This window comes from Thermobia domestica, chromosome 11 (genome assembly GCF_964235325.1).
Source record: "Thermobia domestica chromosome 11, izTheDome1.hap1.1, whole genome shotgun sequence".
Classification (NCBI taxonomy): Eukaryota; Metazoa; Arthropoda; class Insecta; order Zygentoma; family Lepismatidae; genus Thermobia; species Thermobia domestica.
In genome coordinates this window covers 13,101,892-13,123,210 of record NC_137464.1, presented here as the reverse complement: position 1 = coordinate 13,123,210, position 21,319 = coordinate 13,101,892, and the positions used below count along the sequence as shown (strand labels likewise).

At 37.5% G+C, this 21,319-nt stretch overlaps 1 protein-coding gene across 2 annotated transcripts in view; it reads left to right on the top strand.

The window, feature by feature from the left end:
* Positions 1 to 21,319, top strand: part of LOC145663899 (receptor-type tyrosine-protein phosphatase delta-like) — a 212,260-nt gene that overhangs the window by 24,184 nt on the left and 166,757 nt on the right. For both annotated transcript variants that reach the window (XM_081730070.1, XM_081730069.1), the window contains exon 4: positions 16,632 to 16,760. In XM_081730070.1, coding sequence (XP_081586196.1) covers positions 16,632 to 16,760 — 129 coding nt within the window. The remainder of the gene's footprint in view (positions 1 to 16,631; positions 16,761 to 21,319) is intronic.

Here is a 21,319-nt window from a genome sequence, read left to right as displayed (position 1 = left end):
ATTATACTCGCCTTCGTCCCCAGACCCCCAATTTGCTCTGCATACGGCCTCACACATTATAGCAAATGCTCCTATGTTTTACCGTGGCACAATTTTCGCGTTCTTCCTTCTATGTATCTCTTTCATATAACATTGGATTGAGCTCAAACTCTGTCACGAAATTCAAGCACCTCGTAAGGCATTTTAGTGAACCACCCCCACATCTTTTCCATCCCTTCTACGTTAAGTGGCAAAAAACGCTCAGATATATGTTTAATTATTTTAAATGAAAAATTAAACTACAAACTTTCATGTCTCTAACCGTAAAGGATCCCGAGATATGAGTATCTTATAATAATAATAATAATAATAATAATAATAATAATAATAATAATAATAATAATAATAATAATAATAATAATAATAATAATAATAATAATAATAATAACCGTCCCTTTCTTTCCTTCTAGGTAAAATATCAAAAACGCTGAAATATATATTGCATTATTTTGTGTGAGAAGTCCATACACCAAATTTCATGTTTCTAACCTTCGAAGATTCTTAGATATTGATATCTTATTTTTATAATTGCAATCCCCGCCCTTTTCTTCTCCCCCCTTTTTCCTTATTTTAGTAAAGTATCAAAAAACGTTCAAACGCGTGTCAAATTATTTTAAATGAGAAATCCAAATACCAAATTTCAACTCTTCATCCTTAAGGGATTCGGAGAGATGGCCACCCCTTCTCTTCGAATTTCCAAGAAATCCTTCCTTAGTGATACCCTACGCCAGAAATCTTATCTACAGTCCGAATTCCAAGTTTCTAGCTTGAGGAGTTTGGCCTGTACTATCAGTTACTCACTCAGGACTTCGTCTTTTATATAACAGCTTGTGTTATTTCCCAAGAAAAGATGAAATGCCATTAAAAGTCACAATAAATCCCTGGCCCCTTTCTAATGTTTCCGTGTTTGAACCCCAAAAGTCACGGCTCTCTTCGTTGATCTAGTAGATAGCGAACATATCTTTGATCTTTGATGCATGAGGTTCTGTGATTTGATTCCCGGTGAATGAGCATAGAACGCACTATAGTGGTTCAGATCCAACTTTAAACTCTAGTTCTCGTTCTGTAAAGCATCGCTTTTGACAAACGACGTAAATACATATCAATCAATCAACCAACCGAAAAGTCTCAGATTCAGAGAGCTTTTAGGTAAGGAGCGCTAAAGATTATATATTTCTCTTTGTAAAAGGTACAAGTACTTGAAGTTTCGGGATACAAATTCCATTTCCATATCCTTTTTCTAGGACACAATTTTAAAATCTTTTTAGTTCAAAGAGTGAGGCGTCTTATCCTCCTTCCTACAGCTGTTCGTCGAACGAGTGAATCATATTCTCTCTCCTTTGGGGCTTATGGTGACTGCCTCAAAGAACTAGGGACAGAAGTAATCACACTTCAAATATATCTGTATTAAGTACTACTAAGTACCACAAATTTTGATTAGACTCTGCTAGGCTTGTCACACAGATTGAATCGGTCGGGAAAATACCATATTTGTATTTTCCAACGATAAGTGCTGAAAGTAAAAAAACAGACCTTTTGGGGGAAGAACGGTCGCCCCCTCCGTCCCCCCTTAGATCCGCCAGTGCATTGGATCCTCCTTCTGTCCGGGGTGGCCTTCTTAGATTTTCATTGAAAAAGGTTGGTGACTGTCTCACCGAATCGTCCTTTCTTCTCTTCGAGCTGGCGTTCTTAGGTTTTCATGGAAACAGATTGGAGACTGTCTCACAGGATCGTCATTCCTTCCGTCTGGGCTGGCGTTCTTAGATTTTCAATGAAAAAGGTTGGAGACTGTCTCATCGTATCGTTCTTTCTTCTGTCCGAGCTGGCCTTTCTAGATTTTCAATGAAAAAGGTTGGAGACTGTCTCATCGTATCGTCCTTCCTTCTGTCTGAGCTGGCCTTTCTAGATTTTCAATGAAAGAGTTTGAAGATTGTCTAATCTTATTGTCCTTCCTTCTGTCCCGGCTGCATTCTCAGATTTTGATGGAAAGAGATTTGAAACACTCACATGGTTTCGTCCTTCCTTCTGAACGGGCTGGCTTTCTTAGATTTTCATGGAAAGAGGTTGAAGACTCTCTCTCGTCAGATTGTCTTTCCTTCTGTTCGAGCTGCCCTTCTTCGATCTTCATTGAAAGAGGTTGGAGGCTGTTTCAGACTGTCTCACCGGATCGTCCTTTTTTCTATCCGGGCTGACCTTACATTTTCGTGGAAAGAAATTGGAGAGTGCCTCACCGGATTATCCTTCCTTCTGTCCAGGCTGCCCCTTAAATTTTCATGGAAAGAGGTTGGAAACTGTCTCATTAGATTGTCCTTTCGTCTGTTCGGGCTGGCCTTCTTAGATTTTCATGGAACGTTTTTGGGGATTGTCTCGTCAGATCGTCCTTCTTTTTGTTCAGTCTGACCTTTTTTAGATTTTCATGGAAAGAGGTTGGAAACTGTCTCATTAGACTGTCCTTTCGTCTGTTCGGGCTGGCCTTCTTAGATTTTCATGGAACGTTTTTGGGGATTGTCTCGTCAGATCGTCCTTCTTTCTGTTCAGTCTGACCTTTTGTAGATTTTCATGGAAAGAGGTTGGAAACTGTCTCATTAGACTGTCCTTTCGTCTGTTCGGGCTGGCCTTCTTAGATTTTCATGGAACGTTTTTGGGGATTGTCTCGTCAGATCGTCCTTCTTTTTGTTCAGTCTGACCTTTTGTAGATTTTCATGGAAAGAGGTTGGAAACTGTCTCATTAGACTGTCCTTTCGTCTGTTCGGGCTGGCCTTCTTAGATTTTCATGGAACGTTTTTGGGGATTGTCTCGTCAGATCGTCCTTCTTTCTGTTCAGTCTGACCTTTTGTAGATTTTCATGGAAAGAGGTTGGAAACTGTCTCATTAGACTGTCCTTTCGTCTGTTCGGGCTGGCCTTCTTAGATTTTCATGGAACGTTTTTGGGGATTGTCTCGTCAGATCGTCCTTCTTTCTGTTCAGTCTGACCTTTTTTAGATTTTCATGGAAAGAGGTTGGAAACTGTCTCATTAGACTGTCCTTTCGTCTGTTCGGGCTGGCCTTCTTAGATTTTCATGGAACGTTTTTGGGGATTGTCTTGTCAGATCGTCCTTCTTTCTGTTCAGTCTGACCTTTTTTAGATTTTCATGGAAAGAGGTTGGAAACTGTCTCATTAGACTGTCCTTTCGTCTGTTCGGGCTGGCCTTCTTAGATTTTCATGGAACGTTTTTGGGGATTGTCTCGTCAGATCGTCCTTCTTTTTGTTCAGTCTGACCTTTTTTAGATTTTCATGGAAAGAGGTTGGAAACTGTCTCATTAGACTGTCCTTTCGTCTCTTCGGGCTGGCCTTCTTAGATTTTCATGGAACGTTTTTGGGGATTGTCTCGTCAGATCGTCCTTCTTTCTGTTCAGTCTGACCTTTTGTAGATTTTCATGGAAAGTGATTGGATACTACCTCATCGGATCCAGTAAGTACGCCAGAAATTTTTACTTGGGGGTGTGTTCAAAATTAAAGGGGGGGTATGCTCTCAGAATAGTGATATAATTTTAAAACAAACTCAAGCAAGAAAACAGTATATTTTGTTACGCAACTATTGCAATACTACTACTACTACTACTACTACTACTACTACTACTACTACTAATAATAATAATAATAATAATAATAATAATAATAATAATATCAGCTCTTCGCAATGGTAGGTTCAATAAAGTAAGTTCACACATTTGAGCATTTATTATTATTATGAAACTAAGTAATACAGTGAAACCCTGAAAACGAACATCGGTGGTGCACAATTATTTGTCCGTAAATGAGAGGTGTTCCTAAAAGGAAGGATTCTCTCTCACAACACAACATCACACATATTTATGGAATGGAAGAATGAGAAAGTTTGTTCTCTTATGAAGATGTCCACTATTGAGAGATGTCCGTTAAGAGAGGTTTCACTGTATTAGGAATTAACCTCCACTATTTTACCCAGTAATTACACGTGAATTGATTACATGTGAATTATTATAATTATTTTGCAAAATTCTGCTATTATTTCAATTTATTCACACCCAGCAACTTTTAGTGAGTGATTTTTTTTTTTCAAAATATTAATTGGGAAAAAATTCACTCGTCCCGTGCTGAAATCACATTCGTTTAGTAATTTATACTGTACATAGTTCCAATTTCATTATTTTAATATTCTAACCGTGTTGTTAACGTTAATTGTTTAATATTATTTGATCTCTTAATCTACGTTCCTGCCCCTTCCTGGCTATGTTATTGGCTCTGAATATCTTTCATAAGAAAATTATTCGTTGATTTAGCTGTTTTCCAGAAATCCAGTTTTTCAATTTACAAATATTTTCTATCTTACTGTTTTGTCTTCTTTAATATACCCTAATTTTAATAATCTCAGGGCTCATAGTGGTCTGGTCTCTTGTAAATAGTTGAAAAGTGACCAAAAATGGCCAAAAGCACAGGTAAAAGTGACCAAAATCTCATCATGCCCCTTTTTTTCTTTGTCGTTTCTCCATCACTTCTCTCTTTGTTGTTTTGTTTCATCTTTACTTCTTTTTGAGCTTCCTCCTTTCTTAGGTTTTCAAAGTAAGCTTTGTAGTTACGGTAAGCAGAAGTAGCAGATGTAAAAAGCTTCTGAGTGGAACCAGTTCTGGCCTATTTCCGAATTTCTTCATCCCAGACATTATATTTAACTTCGCATTAAGAGTTCTCAAAAACCTCAAATATTCAAATTCATCTCCTACTCTTAAGAAGAACATACAAGAAGCATAACACAAGACGAACATGATGAACCACACAGACACACACACACGCAACGTTGAACGGAGCGTTAACTATTACGAGAGAAAACTAAAAGATTATTATGATAAAAGAAAGAATAGAAACAGAAGGGTTCTCAACCCCACCTTGAGAGCTTAAGCATGCACCAACCGTCCACTGTGCTTTAGAAAGAATAAAAGCTGAACTGAGAATAAAGCTGACTGTTTCACATGTGGCAGCAAGTATTGAAGCTTTTAGAAGAGTAATGAGTAACAAATTTCTGCCTTTTCCATTTGTTTTTATATTTTTCTTAGAAAACTGCCAATGCAAAACATAAATCACACGAAAAAGTCACTTTCCCTCTCAAAAAAGTAACTTTTAGTGACCAACTTTAAAAAAAAGTAAATTTTAGTTTTAAAAAAAGTGACTCGCTATGAGCCCTGTTCCACTCAATGAATTTACGTGAATAAAAATATAAAACTAACTAACTAACTCTATGGCCTATGGAACCCGGAGGTTCAGTGCCGCGTTCACAAAAGCTCTCCACTGACTTCTATCCTTAGCTAATTGCATCCAGTTTCTACTTTGTATTCCTATCTCTGCGAGATCCATCTTAATATTGTCCTCCCATCTGCGCCTAGGTCTTCCTAATGGTCGTTTTCCTATGGGTCTACCAGTCAAGACTTTGAAAGCGTTTCTACTTTCTTCCATCCTAGCTACATGACCTGCCCACCTAAGCCTCCTAGACTTGACGACCCTAACAATGTTGGGTAAACCGTATAAACTATGTAGTTCCTCGTTATGAAGCTTCCGCCATTCCCCATTCTCGTTCCTCTTGGGTTCGAATATTCTTCTCAGGATCCTGTTCTCAAATACTTTCAGTCTATGTTCTTCCCTCCAAGTAAGCGACCATGTTTCACAACCATACAGAACAACAGGCATGATTATCGTTTTATATATTTTAAGCTTCAAATTCCTCGACAGAATTCGCGATGACAAGAGATTTTGAACCGAATAGTAACACGAATTCCCTGCTTTTAGTCGACATTTAATTTCTTCGTGAATATGATTTTCGTCTGTTAATATTGATCCTAAATATTTGAAAGTATCCACTTTATCAAAAGCATTATTTAATATTTTAACGCCTCCACAATTTACCGTATTACGGTCCCGACGCACTTCCATGTATTTAGTTTTCTCTGCATTTACTTCTAAACCCATGTCCCTGCAAGCGTTTAATAAGATCTCTGCATTTATTTCTACTGTTCTCCTATCATCCCCTATTAAATTTACATCATCAGCATATGCCATAACCTGGTGAATGCCGTTCAACTCTAGGCCCTGGTTGCTATCTTTGATTTTCCTTATGGCGTATTCCAGCACAAAGTTAAATAATAATGGCGACAACGCATCTCCTTGTTTCAGGCCATTTTCGACGTGGAAGCTCGTGGACAAAAATTTTCCTACCCGGACTTTACTTTGGGATTCACTTAAACACATCTTAACTAATCTAATTAGCTTTCTCGGTATTCCAAGTTCTGTAAGAACGTTGTATAATGTTTCTCTCCTAACCGAGTCGTAAGCCTTTCTAAAATCAATAAATAGTTGATGTACCGGGGTATTATATTCCCACTTCTTTTCGAGTATTTGGCGAATGGTAAATATTTGGTCGATAGTTGATCGATTTCGTCTAAATCCGCACTGATAATCTCCAATAATTTCATCTGCGTATGGGGTCAATCTTGCTAACAGAATATTTGAAAGGATTTTATAGGATGTTGACAGAAGAGAAATGCCTCGATAATTATTACAGTCAGTTTTGTCGCCTTTCTTGTGAATTGGAACAATGATTGATTCTTTCCACTCTTGTGGCAATTCTTCCTTGTTCCAGATAAGGAGAATGAGTTTGTGTATCTTGTTCCACAATTTTTCGCCTCCAGCTAAAATTAACTCAGCCGGAATTTCATCTACACCCGGAGATTTGTGTTTCTTCAATTTCTTTATAGCGGCTTCCACTTCTATTCGATTGGGTTCTGGAATATACGGTTCTGCGGTGTGTATCTCCTTTTCTCCACGCACATTAGTTTTTGGCTGCGTGTTCAGCAAATCGTCAAAGAAATCTTTCCATCTATTTAAGAGGCTATCCGTATCGGTGAGAACTGTTCCGTCAGATTTCTTTAATATATAAGCACGAGGTTGATAGCCTTTCTTAAATTCGCTGATCCCCTTATACATGTCCCGAATATTTTTATTTTTACTATTATCTTCAAGTTCCTTAATTTTAGCTTTCAAAAAATCCCGTTTCTTTGTTCTAAAAGTTTTGGAAGTTTCCCGCCTGATATCTGCGAAATTTTGTGTAGTTGTTTCATTCGGATTTTGTAGCCACCGTAATTTTGCCTGTTTTCTCTTCTCTGCTAGTTTAATGCATTCTTGGTCGAACCATGGTTTGTTCCTATGTATTTCCGCGTGTCCCAATTTTTCTATTGCTGAACTTTTAATGCTATCTCTAATTTCAATCCAAGTATCCTCAACACTAGTGCACTCCGAGTCTTCTAAAACCGCGAATCTATTCGAAACTTCAATCTGGTATTCCTCTCTTACCTGGCTCTCTTCTAATTTCTTTAAATTAAATCTCTCCGTTTTCGGACATTGAATATTACCTTTATTCAACGATAATCTCTCCCGTATTATAGCTACTACCAGGTAGTGATCAGTGTCACAATCAGCCCCTCTAAACGACCGGACGTCAATTATGCTAGATTGTCTTCTTGTATCTACTAAAACGTGATCAATTTGATTATGTGTTTTTCCGTCTGGTGATGTCCAAGTGTATTTATGAACGTCGCGATGTGGGAATTTTGTACTCTTCACGATTAGGTTTTTGGATGTTGCAAAGTTCACGAGTCTAACACCGTTGTCATTACTTTCCTTATGCAAACTTTCGTTCCCTATAATCGGTTTGAAAATATCCTCTCGTCCTACCTTCGCATTGAAATCCCCTAATAGAATCTTCATATGGTATCGCGGGAGTTGGTCAAATATCCGTTCCACTTCTTCGTAAAAACTATCTTTTATATCGTCACCCTTATCTTCAGTTGGAGCATGTACATTTAAAACAATAATATCACACCACCGTCCCTTAAGAGTAATAAAAGAAAGTCTGTCAGTAACAAATTCAACCCGTTTAATTGCTGGTAATATTCGTTTGTGAACGAAAAACCCTGTTCCTAACTGGTGATTTTTATTTCCTTCCCCGTAAAAGAACGTAAAATTTCCGGAATTCTCAGATCCATTTCCTTCCCACCTAACTTCCTGAACTCCTACTAAGTCCATCCTGTATTTCTCTAACTCACTCGTTACAGATTTTAACGCGCCTGCCCTATAAAGACTTCTAGTATTCCATGTTCCAAATCTCATGTCCATTTTCTTTTGCTTATGTCGTGCCAAGTTATCAGTCCTTGTCCGAGGCTTTTGTGAATGTTTCTGAACAAGTACCTTTCTTTACAGGATGAGGGTGTTAGCCTTACCCAAACCCCCAAGCTGGAGGACCACTCCTAGTCGTCTGTCCGCGACTGCTTATTCAGTATATTCGCAGCTAACCTCTATATCTAGAGGCCTTCTCCTCGATCCGCAACCTGAGGACGCGCCATGCCGTGGTGACAGGAACCCACGTTACACGGGAATGAAAAAAAAAAAATAAATAAAATATACTTTACAAAAATTAAGCTAGCGCCAAATGCGTTCCTGCATAACACTAGACTCATTCTAAAATATATATAATTCTTATTTCGATCGATCTCTTCATTTCTAAAAACGTTTTGACTACACCCTTCTAACGTCCGTCCGTTGATATACCACTTGCAGAGCATGCTCGAAACCAGCCACAGAGCTTTGGGGGGCCATGAATATGTTAGGAGGGGCCAAGTCATTAAAAATTCTCTTACAAATATCTAAATTGTGTATTTTGTATTGTGGTCTGGAGGGGACATGAAAAATTAAGGGATGGCCAGGCCCTCCCTAGCCCCCTCTGGTTGCAAGCCTGTTGCAGAGTAGCACTTACCAACTGAATCTGGTATAGGCTTATTACTATATTGTCACATTTTTCCTTATTGAGGAGGAGGTAGGTGAATGACCGCTCAAGACTTTGCCAATTTCAGTCATCTGCATCTGTCCATCCATCTCGTTTCTCGGAAACGACCGCGGAGCCCAGGAGGGTATGTATAAGCAGGTCTGTTTTGTCAATTGTTTCGATCGAAACACCGTCCGAAACAATAAGGTCATCTGGTACTCGAAACCGTACATGAGAACGAAGTCGCTTCGTATTTTGAAGTGAAATAAATAAATAAGAATATTGCCTTCTTTCTTAAACGCTAAACCGTTTTTAACTTGATGCAATAAATAACCTATATGATACTGATTGATACAATTGGAAATGGGGGAGTATTCCTTTTCCATCCAGGGGTGTGTGTAAAGAAATTTAGAGGGGTGTTAGGGGGTGTTGAGGGGGTGTAGATTACTCCCTGATCGGATCGTCGTACGTAATGTACCTAACTTTCACCAATGTCTGACATCATAACCTAGTTATTTAAGTTCTATATCTCAGAAAATACGTTGTTGGGAAATTTAGATTGAAAATTTAATCATAGTGATGTTTTTTAAAGATACTTAAGGATATAGTGCGTGGAGTTAGCGTAAAAATATTTCACTTCCGGCTACCAGTCCGTAATTTTACACAGTTCTTATATGTATACCAAAGGAAAAGAATCCGCCGGGAGACACTTGATCTAACGTCCGGAACTCATGTGATGACGTCATCAAAATGGCGGACAGCTCGATCCAAAAAATAAGCCATATCTCCGTTATTTATGGCCCGATTTTCTTCAAACTTGGCTCATTTTAAAGGAAATTAAATTTGCAATAAAAGACGTTACCAAAATATTTCCTTTAAAATTAACCGTTTCGGAGTTATTTAAGAATTTAATAAATTAATGAGTATTTATTGAAGAAAAATACATAATAACTCCGAAACCCTTAGTTTTAGACGAAACACTTAGGTAACGTGTTATGTTGTTAATTTCATTACCTTTAAAATGAGCTATTAATGAAGAAAATCGGTCCATAAATAACTGAGATATCACATATAACGTGTTAATTACATTATTAAAATGGCGGTCACGACTTCTTACAGATAGCGACAAATTCATCCAAAATACTTTACTTCCATATACCAGTTCCAAATTTTACACAGTGTTTATATACATGATTAATAATTTTAAAATACCTGGGAGACACTTGATTTAACACGCTGAACTGCTATGTTGACGTCATCAAAATGGCCGCCGGGATTAAAAACATAGGTTTGCTTAAATACACTTAACTCCATTACCAATCATTTTATTGAGTCTTCCAATTGTTCCATTTGAAAAAGCATGAAATAAGCTACAAAATTTTATTCGATTTTAAATGGTTTATGACGACGACAACGTGGAAGGCGGTAAAAACAATGTTTCAAAATGGTTACTGTTGGCTTAATATATTTTGCAATGACATTTCTGTTATTATAAGAGGCGTGAACTCAAGTAAACACATTACATCCATTGCAACGTTGCATGATTTATAATTTTTTTTAAGAGTGATTCGTCTTTAATTATAAATTATACCACAAAAGAGAACATGAAAATAAAAATAAAAATAGTTATTTACATCTTTTAGTGGATTCAATTCCCTCTTTTTACTGATTGGCAAAAATGAAAAAAAAACTTTTCTTTTTTAGGAACAGTAACAGATATTTACAACAGTTTCTCACAATGAAAACATGTAAGCTTACAATCCATATGGATTATTAACGCGGAAGCCACAACTATTGAAAACAATGTAAACTTTAAACAAAATGACAAGTTTGTAAGATTAAACTTAATTTCTGCATTGACCCTCACAACTACAACGTAAAGTGCAAAGTTCGTGTATTTTTACAATCGACAGCGCGTCCAAATCTGTTTGCACTTCCATGCTATCAACTCTTTTAGCTTTTCCATGGTGAAGTTTGGGCTTGTCGACTAGAGGGGCTCCTAGTCATCTGCGATCTTCTTCCATTCCCACTCACAAGGATCCAAGCGTTGACTGTTCCGTTGAAGACAGTTTGTCCACAAAGAACATTGTAGGATGGCCCTCTTCAAGTGTTGCAACAGAGCGTTGCTGGTTGGTGGAATATTTTCAATGGGTCTGTTTTGCTGGGTAAAGAGAATCCGCCTGGCCTCATTGACGGTCTCTGCAGAACTTGATGAATGGTACATAAGAACTACAATGCGTTGAATGAATAAAAACGTGTCGTCATCTTCAGAGATGTTGTCCAGAACTTGAGAATATGCCGAAAAAGCTTTGTCTACATCTCGGAAATTCATACACGCAGTGGCTTTACCAATACTTACAAAACTTGATACAGTGTCAGCCCCCGTAAATGCATGAAAGAAAGGCAAAAGATCTGGAACTCTTCGTGGAACTTTGTTGTGCAACTCGTGGATCGGAAGGTATTGGAGGTGCTTTCCACTGCCGTATTCAATCCAAAATTCTTTCAGTGTATTGAGTCTAGAAAAGGCATATATAGCAATTACTACCACGTCACTATTAACAGTTTTCACCATGACCTAAGAACAACCTGAGTATTTCATGGCATGCCATACATGAAGTAGGAGACGGGCTTCGGCTTCTTCATGGAATTCCGAAGATATAGCTTCAAATGTCACCTCCATTTGCGATCCAATTACCGTGTCTCTGTAGGTGCAAATGACTTTTCCCGGCGAGGAGATCCATTTTGACCAGGTTTTCAGCTAAAAATTCAAAGAGTTCTTCTTTGTTTTTACTGTGAGCAAGGAACTTACTGAAAGATTTGGAGATGACAACATTAGATTTTACATTTATTCTGAGCCCAAACCCTCTCGACTGTCTTACGTCACTTTCTAGGCTTCCTTCTAGGTAGCGGTCAAAAACTAGGTCAACTCGTTCCACAGATCTTAATCTCATTAGAATGTATGGTTTAACAATCTGGTTACAGTACTCTTGGAATGTCCGGCTGGATTTAGGGACAAGCATATGGATCAAGGCTGCTGCATCGATTATGAGCGAAGAAACTTCGGGCTCATGAGCAGTGGTCACCCGAACTCCACTTGACTCGACGATACAGGACACCACGTCGCATTTTTTTATTGGTTTTCCGAGCTTACCGCGGTCAGATATGGAAGGTGGACGTGAACTATTTTCATGGGTAAAGAACTTTTTGACGTCAATTCCCCTTGATTGACTACCGACGTACAACTTGGCAAAAAGAGTACTGTCTTTTCTCAGGTCTACTATTTTCTGCTTGATATGGACTTAACTGTAACTTTCTTAGCGCTCATCAAGGGAAGGTTGTTTCTTTTGATGACTTTATGGATGGAAACTTTTCTGAGGATCAACCGATCTTCGCCAAACGTATCAAATTGGCTTTTTCCTGTAGCATTTGCCGACATGACGCTCATCGCATTTTCTTCTGGGAGAATGATTCTACTGCTGTTGACTGTAGTTAACTCGTCATCTTCGAATGGGTTGCCGTGTGATTCAAACACTTCAACAAGGGCAGAAACATGGTTTTCGAATTTCTTATGAAACTAACTAACTAACTAACTCTATGGCCTATGGAACCCGGAGGTTCAGTGCCGCGTTCACAAAAGCTCTCCACTGACTTCTATCCTTAGCTAATTGCATCCAGTTTCTACTTTGTATTCCTATCTCTGCGAGATCCATCTTAATATTGTCCTCCCATCTGCGCCTAGGTCTTCCTAATGGTCGTTTTCCTATGGGTCTACCAGTCACGACTTTGAAAGCGTTTCTACTTTCTTCCATTCTAGCTACATGACCTGCCCACCTAAGCCTCCTAGACTTGACGACCCTAACAATGTTGGGTAAACCGTATAAACTATGTAGTTCCTCGTTATGAAGCTTCCGCCATTCCCCATTCTCGTTCCTCTTGGGTCCGAATATTCTTCTCAGGATCCTGTTCTCAAATACTTTCAGTCTATGTTCGTTCTTCCCTCAAAGTAAGCGACCATGTTTCACAACCATACAGAACAACAGGCATGATTATCGTTTTATATATTTTAAGCTTCAAATTCCTCGACAGAATTCGCGACGACAAGAGATTTTGAACCGAATAGTAACACGAATTCCCTGCTTTTAGTCGACATTTAATTTCTTCGTGAATATGATTTTCGTCTGTTAATATTGATCCTAAATATTTGAAAGTATCCACTTTATCAAACTTGGAGTATTTCTTATGAAAACTTGGAGTATTTTCATGGTGCTCCTCGGAAGTAATGTTACGATTTCAGGTTCGATCCTTTTCGAACTCTCCAATCATGCGGATAACTTCGGGTCCTGCAACCATCCATTGCAATAGCCCCTCCCCTTGACTTAGACGGAATAGGTTAATTGAAGAATTTTTAATTAGTTTGTTGTTCTGCTCATGTAACTGGTCATGCACCATCCTGGAAAATTTTCTTTTAGTTTTGCAGCCAGATATATTTCCGTTTTGGAACTCACGGAACATTGTTGGATGCATCTCTGGCAGTTGCTTTAAGTTGTACAAAAACACTGGCAGCCACCGCGCATAGTATGATCGAGAGCAAACATCTATAGGAAATTGTTTTCCAGAGTAGAAATATAGTCTATCAAACTGCCCTGTCGAATGCTGCGGACCTAATCTAAAAGGAAACATTCTAGCACCATAGTGGTCTTCCAGTACATTGTGTGATAGAATATTTGTTTCTTTTCTAAAAATTCGGTAAGTATCAGAAATCACCACTAGTAAAAACAAAAGAAATGTTTTTTGCGTTTTCTTCAAGTAGAAACTTCTGCCATCTACTAGAAGAAAATGTACGAATGTTCTTTTCATCCACTTCCAAGTTGTCATCGCCATATATACGGTAATTCATAAACCATTAACCTATAAACTAAATCGAATAACATTTTTGTACCTTATTTCATGCTCTTTCAAATAGAACAATTGGAAGACTCAATAAAATGATCGGTAATGGAGATAGTTGTATTTAATCAAACCTATGTTTTAATCCCGGCGGCCATTTTGAGGCGTCAACATAGGAGTTCAGCGTGTTAAATCAAGTGTCTCCCAGGTATTTTAAAATTATTTATTATGTATATAAATACTGTGTAAAATTTTCGACTAGTGTATGGAAATGAATTACTTTGGCTGAATTTGTCGCTATCTGTAAGAAGTCGTGACCGCCATTTTAATAATGTAATTAACACGTTATATGTGATATCTCAGTTATTTATGGACCGATTTTCTTCATTAATAGCTCATTTTAAAGGTAATGAAATTAACAACATAACACGTTACCTAAGTGTTTCGTCTAAAACTAAGGGTTTCGGAGTTATTATGTATTTTTCTTCAATAAATACTCATTAATTTATTAAATTCTTAAATAACTCCGAAACGGTTAATTTTAAAGGAAATATTTTGGTAACGTCTTTTATTCCAAATTTAATTTCCTTTAAAATGAGCCAAGTTTGAAGAAAATCGGTCCATAAATAACGGAGATATGGCTTATTTTTTGGATCGAGCTGTCCGCCATTTTGATGACGTCATCACATGAGTTCCGGACGTTAGATCAAGTGTCTCCCGGCGGATTCTTTTCCTTTGGTATACATATAAGAACTGTGTAAAATTACAGACTGGTAGCCGGAAGTGAAATATTTTGGTGGTTTCTGACACTAACTCCATGCACTAATACACAAATTCTTGACTTCGGCACAAGTTTGAATTTGATTTAGTTCTCTTTACACACGTGCAGAAAATTGCTTTTCTACTTACATTTCCGGTTATAGTTTTCTTGAATTGACTGGTAAATAAAGTTTTATGACTTAACATCCTTTGCATAAACACCCGAAAACATATTAAGGAAAACTTATAAAGGTAACCAATAAAGTTCTGAATCTTTTTCACCAATCACCTTCGAACATTGATATGTCACCTAAGACGTACCTGGAAGATCAAAAATAGTCCCTATCAGTATCAACGACCTTCTGCCAACATTCTGGAAGGCCATGGATTCCATTGTGGTAGAACTTGGTGGGCCATGAAGCGAAGAAGGTATCAAGTGCATTTTACACCTCTACTAGGGATTTGAAGTGGCATCCTCTAATATTATTGTCCAACGAATGGAACAAGTGATAATCAAACGGTACAATGTCCGGAAAGTATGGCGGATGCATTAGTATTTTCCATCCAAGGCGTAGAATGGTGTCCCGGATCATCCTAACCACGTGGGGTTTAGCGTTGTCCTGTAACAGGAAGACCCCTTTGCGAATTAGAAGTGTTGGCTCCAAAGTTATGTGTCTTTCCTGAACAAGGCTCAGCTGCTGACAGTACACAGTTGAATTGATGCTCTGTTCAGCTGGTAGCAGTTCCCGATGCACGATACCGTGAGCAATTCACCAAACACACAGGAAGACCTTCTTGTGCAGTGCTGGTTTCGGGCTGTTTTGGAACCGGTTCATGGGATGATAACCCTATGATGACGCGCCGCCCTGGAGCTTCGTACAGGACCCACTTCTCATTACATGTCAACACCCTGCCCAGAAATGGCTTCTTCCTCAGACGAGACAGCAAAGAAACTCAGGTGTCTGCTCGCGTTGCCTTCTGGCCCGGAGTTAAATCATGTGAGACTCATCAACCTAACTTTTTGGGCTTCGCAAGTTGATGGAGGTGCTGCCGAATGGCTTCTCCATTCACACTGAATTCCAGTACCAGTTCCTCACATGACTGGCCACTGTTTGCCTAAATTGCTGCCTGCATATCTTCATTTGGTACATTTGTTGGTCTTCCGGCATGTGGTGCGTCTTTGAGTGTTTCGTCACCGTTCCTAAACTTGTTAAACCATCGCTGCACTGCCCGTGTAGTCACGACACCCTCACCAAATGCCTGGCATATCTTCCACCCCGCTGCAGAGTCGTTTGACATCAGTTTTAACTCGTATAGCATACACGCCCTTATGACGCTCTGTGGAGGTCCCATATTCACTATGTCCTTACGCAAATTCACGGTGTAAGTGAAATGCCACAACCAGATAGTAGGGCCTATGTTGGATATATCCACAGCAACAACTGACCTTCGGCTTTTACCCATTCGCATTCAACTCACGGTGTGAGGGCCGATGGTACACAGACCTGCACAAAAAGCGACAGAACTTTCTTGGTTACCTTTATAAGTAATCTATGGCTTATGTCATTGATAAACCAAACCTGCAATCAAGGGCGCCGATTTCTCAGTAATTTTTTTGGGGGGGGGGCATTCAAATGCAGAAGGTATATATATGAAGATTTTAAGACAAATTGCACTCAAATTATTCCAAATATTGTATATTCATAAATACAATAGGGGGACCCACATGGAGCTTTGAGGGTGCCCGGGCCCCCTCGGCCTTCCCAGGATCGGCGCCCTTGCCTGCAATATTATAATTTGCAAACAATGTAAGTTTTAGACACATATGTTGGATTTTTGTAATTGTTATGAAATGTGAGGAAAGAACGAAATTTCTGTCTTTTAAGTACATATGTGATGTCACACATTTTTTATTCATATTGCCGTCCGTCTGAGTTACTAGACAAACGGGCGTTTAAAAACTAATGCTCATTTTTGAGATTTTGAAAAACTTCTTTCTATCTTACTTAAGAAATTGTGGGCAATTACGTAGTTATTTTCACCATACTTAAAATGTAACAATTATAATTACTGATACTTATATTAATCTCATTACGGAATTCCAAATCCCTTTACTTGTAGAGCTTCGTCAGTGGCCAAGAAGAGAGAGAAGAACCGACGTTGAGTGTCATGCTAGAACTAACGCTTTGGGTTTAGGTTTCAGCGTACCAGACGAAGAGCCTAGGAATGGGCTGGACACCAAAAGCGTAGGTATGTGTAGAGCATTTAATTCTTTACTGCGCCGTGTAATTAAAAAAAATCACCTCACGAACCTGGTACTAAATGTAAGCAATTAAATTTGTAGGCATTGGAGAACATTTTTTTTTTATTTCTTCGACGAGATAATGAAATGCAACTTACCACAATCAAAGATAATGTTATTCTGCCACAGAAAAATGAACCTGAAGATTTTTCAGTGTTGCCATCCATAGAAATCACAGTGTTGGCAGAATAACATTTACCCCAAAATCTAAGTTAAAGCAGCGACTAGAGAAATGAACTCAACTACATTTGATTACGTAACATGTTCTTTTGGTATCCTGTGAACTACTTTTAAAATAATAGTTGTATTTACATTGTAATATACAAAATAGTTTTAACATACAGTTATTAAAACTAAATAATAACGTTTTGATATAAATAATAAAACTAAATAATAAGAATACAAAAACAAGCTAAAACACTTTGTGAAACTCGAGCACGGTGCTTGCAAAGTTTTTCAGAGAGATTACCGTTTAGTGCTCATGTCCATTTTGTATATTCAAATGAGCTCACCAACGTACATTGGCATGCACCAATATGCTTTCATAAAAGATGGATTGAAAACTGGTGTACATCCTCATTTCGATTCTCCGAGCGCATTCGCTTTCCACTTTGCAATCAGTACTTGTTGTCATTGTGAGACACGCACGTTTTCCTTGTTCCTCCGGCAAGAAAACGTGTTATTTGAATCATTTTATACTTTATAATCCAGACAACGAGTATAAGTACCACTTTTGTACAAAATACCGCATCTTAACTAGTTAGTTCTATTCTCAAAGATACTTCTTTTTCTTTTCTTTATTTCGTAATTTTCCTTTCTTTATTATATTTCTTTATATATTTCTTTATTTAGAAATTACCGGGCCCGAAAAGCAGAATCTCACAGTAGGGGCATTTCCTTTCCTTACGTTGAATACAAAAATTAAGGTTAAAAAAAACTGCTAGAGAAAGAAGAACTAAAACGCAAGATGTTTCCACAGTGTTATCGTAGAGCGTCCAGACTAGTTCCACCTACTTTCATTAGCAACAGCTTTCTAACGATATGCTACTTGACCCCTTGTCATTTTAAACTTTAAGTAGGACCCCGTCTGGGAATCTCGTAGCACCCTGGAACAAATATTTTTACTTTCAATCATTATGCTTTTGAAATGATGACACATGCGTTTCTCTGTTTTGACATCTGTCTCACTGTTTCAGATTTATAAGGGTGGCCATAGACTTTACACTGACGTTTTTGCTGAAATTTTGACCGGCCGCCATTTTGCACAGGGTAACTTTAGAGAGTCAAGACTTGTTCTGTTTTTTTTCTAGGGATGCGCAAGAGTCGACTCAGTAGTAGAAAAAGGATCGATCTGGAACACCTTCGGACAACATCGCTCAACTCACGAGCCCCTGGGAAATTGAGCACCGTACACCGTGAGCCCACGGTCTTTTACGACCTCCATTTTAGGGGTGAATTTGTTCCCTTTTATGAGCACTTTTTAGGGGGTGTACTCGTTCTCTTTTATGAGCACATTTTAAGGGGTGTATTCATTCCCTTTTATGAGCATATTTTTCAACCCTTATTTGAACATAGCAGATAACACATAAGAGTACGTAACACATAGAAGATCAAATAAGAGATAAGAATATGAAACATAGAAGGGGTGTATTCGTTCTCTTTTATGATTACTTTTTCAACCCCTATTTGAACATTTTATCATAGCAGAGAATACATGGAGACTATGAACACACAGCAGAGCAGATAATACATAGCAAAGCTAATAAAAGAGTATGGCTCATTTTTCAACCCCTATTTTAACATAGCATAAATTACACTTTGACTATGAACACACAGCAGAACAGATAATACATAGCACAACTAGTAAAAGACTATGGCTTATTTTCCAACCCCTATTTTAACATAGCACAAATTACACTGAGATTACGAACACACAGCAGAGCATTCCACCCCTATTTGAACATAACAGAAATGATAAAAGACTATGACTTATTTTTCAACCCTTATAAGACTATGTAACATAGCAGGGGTGTAATCATTCCAACCCTTATTTTAACATAACAGAAAGAGCAGACAATGAGCAAAGATAGTCATTTTAGAGGGTGTATTCATTCATTCTCTTTGATGAACATTTTTCCACCCTTAATTGAAATTACATAGCAGAGCAGATAATACATAAGATTCGTCCCCTTTGATGAGCACTTTTTAGGGGGTGTACTCGTTCCCTTTTATGATTACTTTTTCAACCCCTATTTGAACATTTTAACATAGCAGAAATTTATGAACACATTCTCCACCCCTATCTTAACGTAGCACTGATTTCGTTCCCAAACCCTAATTTAACATAGCAAAAATGACACAAGCATGTCCTCAAACTACTGACCATCGTGAACAAAGGTCAAACTCAAAAATGAAAGAACGTATCGAGGTGGTGTTTCCACAGTTAGCAATTGGTCATCAACTACTGACCATCAAGGTCAAAAATCAAAACTCGAAAACAGAGCCACATTTAGTAATTGGTCATCAGGTACTACATGTCCCAAAATTAGTGGCCATCGAGGTCAAAGGTCAAAGTACTTAAAACTTAATAACTCAAAAACTGAGCAAAATATTGAGGTGCTGTTTCCACATGTAGTAATCAACTACTACAAGTTCCAAAATAATGACCATCGAGGTCAAAGGTCAACATACTTAAAACCTAATAACACAAAAACTGAGCCACATATTGAGGTGCTGTTTCCACATTTAGTAATCGACCACCAACTACTACAAGTTCCAAAATACTGATCATCGAGATCAAAGGTCAACATACTTAAAACCTAATAACTCGACAACTGAGACACATATTCAAGTCCTGTTTCCAAATCTAGTAACTGGTCATCAACTACTACAAGTTCAAAAATAATGATCATCGAGGTCAAAGGTCAACATACTTAAAACCTAACTCGAAAACGGAGCCAAATATTGAGATGGTGTTTCCACATTTAGTAATCGGCTACCAACTACTACAAGTTCCAAAATAATGATCATCGAGGTCAAAGGTCAAATATTTAAGCTTTAATAACTTTAAACAAAGCCTGTGTGACCTATTCAGTTTTGTACCAAGCAGAGAGAAGTGAAGAATGAATAAATATGACTGGCTTACTTCGAGAAAGAAAACAAAGATATGCCATTTTAACTATTTAAACAAACGAAAGGATAAATTTCAATGACCTATTCAATTTTGTACCAACGAGAAATGCCATTTTGTACTACTCAAATAAACAAAAAAAACGAAAAAATTATTTTATCTAACTCAGACTTTTATACCATTTTGTACTACTCCAATAAACGAAGGAATACCAGAAAAAAATAAGTGAAGAATGAATAAAATTTAGGTGAATTATTTTCTTTTGTACCAACTGAAAAAAAGAAGAAGAGCTACTTTAACTAGCTCATTATGTACTGTTTAAACAAACGAAAATTGACCATTATGTAACTTTTGAACTACTGAAATGTTCTATTTTTGTATCAATCAGAAAAACCCGAAGAAGGATAATTTTAACAAGTTCATAATTTCGATGTTCTACTTTTATACCAACGAGAAAAAATGAACTAGCTGAATATACGAAATAATAAATTTAAGTGACCTATTCAATTTTGTACCAATGAGAAATGGCATTTTAACTGGCTCAGAATTTTACTGCTCAAATAAACAATGAAGTATTTACTTTTGTACCACCGAGAAAAAAAAGAAATTGCACCAGTTTGGAGTATTCAAATAAACAAAGGAATTATAACTTGTGTCAACTTTAAAATCAATTAAACGAAGTAATGCATTTGAGTGAGCTATTTAATTTGAAAAACCGAAGTTGAGTATTTTATACCATTTTGTATTATTTCAACAAACAAAGGAATAAGCAAAAAAAAGGATCATTTTATATCATTTTAAACTAATCTAATAAACGAAGGCATAAATATGAGTGAGCTATTTAATTTTGTAACAACCAAAGGATCATTTTAACTAGCTGAGTATTTTCATGAAAGAACAAAATTGTACTAATCAGAAAAAGCGAAGAAGACCCATTTTAACTAACTGAGAATTTCCATACCTTTTTGTACTATTTAAATAAACGATGAGATAAATTTGAGTGGCCTGTTTTTTGTACTAACCAGAAAAATCGAAGAAGGTCCAATTTAGCTAACTCAGAATTTATGTACCTTTGTACTAGCCCAATGAACGAAAGAGCAAATTTGAGTGTTCTACTTTTTATACTAAACAAAGAAGAACCAATTTAACTAGCTCAGAATTTATATACATTTTGTTTAGGTGTCCTACTTTTTGTACCAGCGTGAAATGCCATTTTAACCAGCTCAGTAGTATTCAAATAAACAAAAAACCGAAGAAGGATCATTTTAACTAGCTCAGAATTTCTGTACTTTTGTGCCATTCAAACAAATGAAAAAAAACTAAATTTGGATGGAGTATTATTTTTTGTGCCAAGCAGAAAAAGGAAAGAATTTGTAC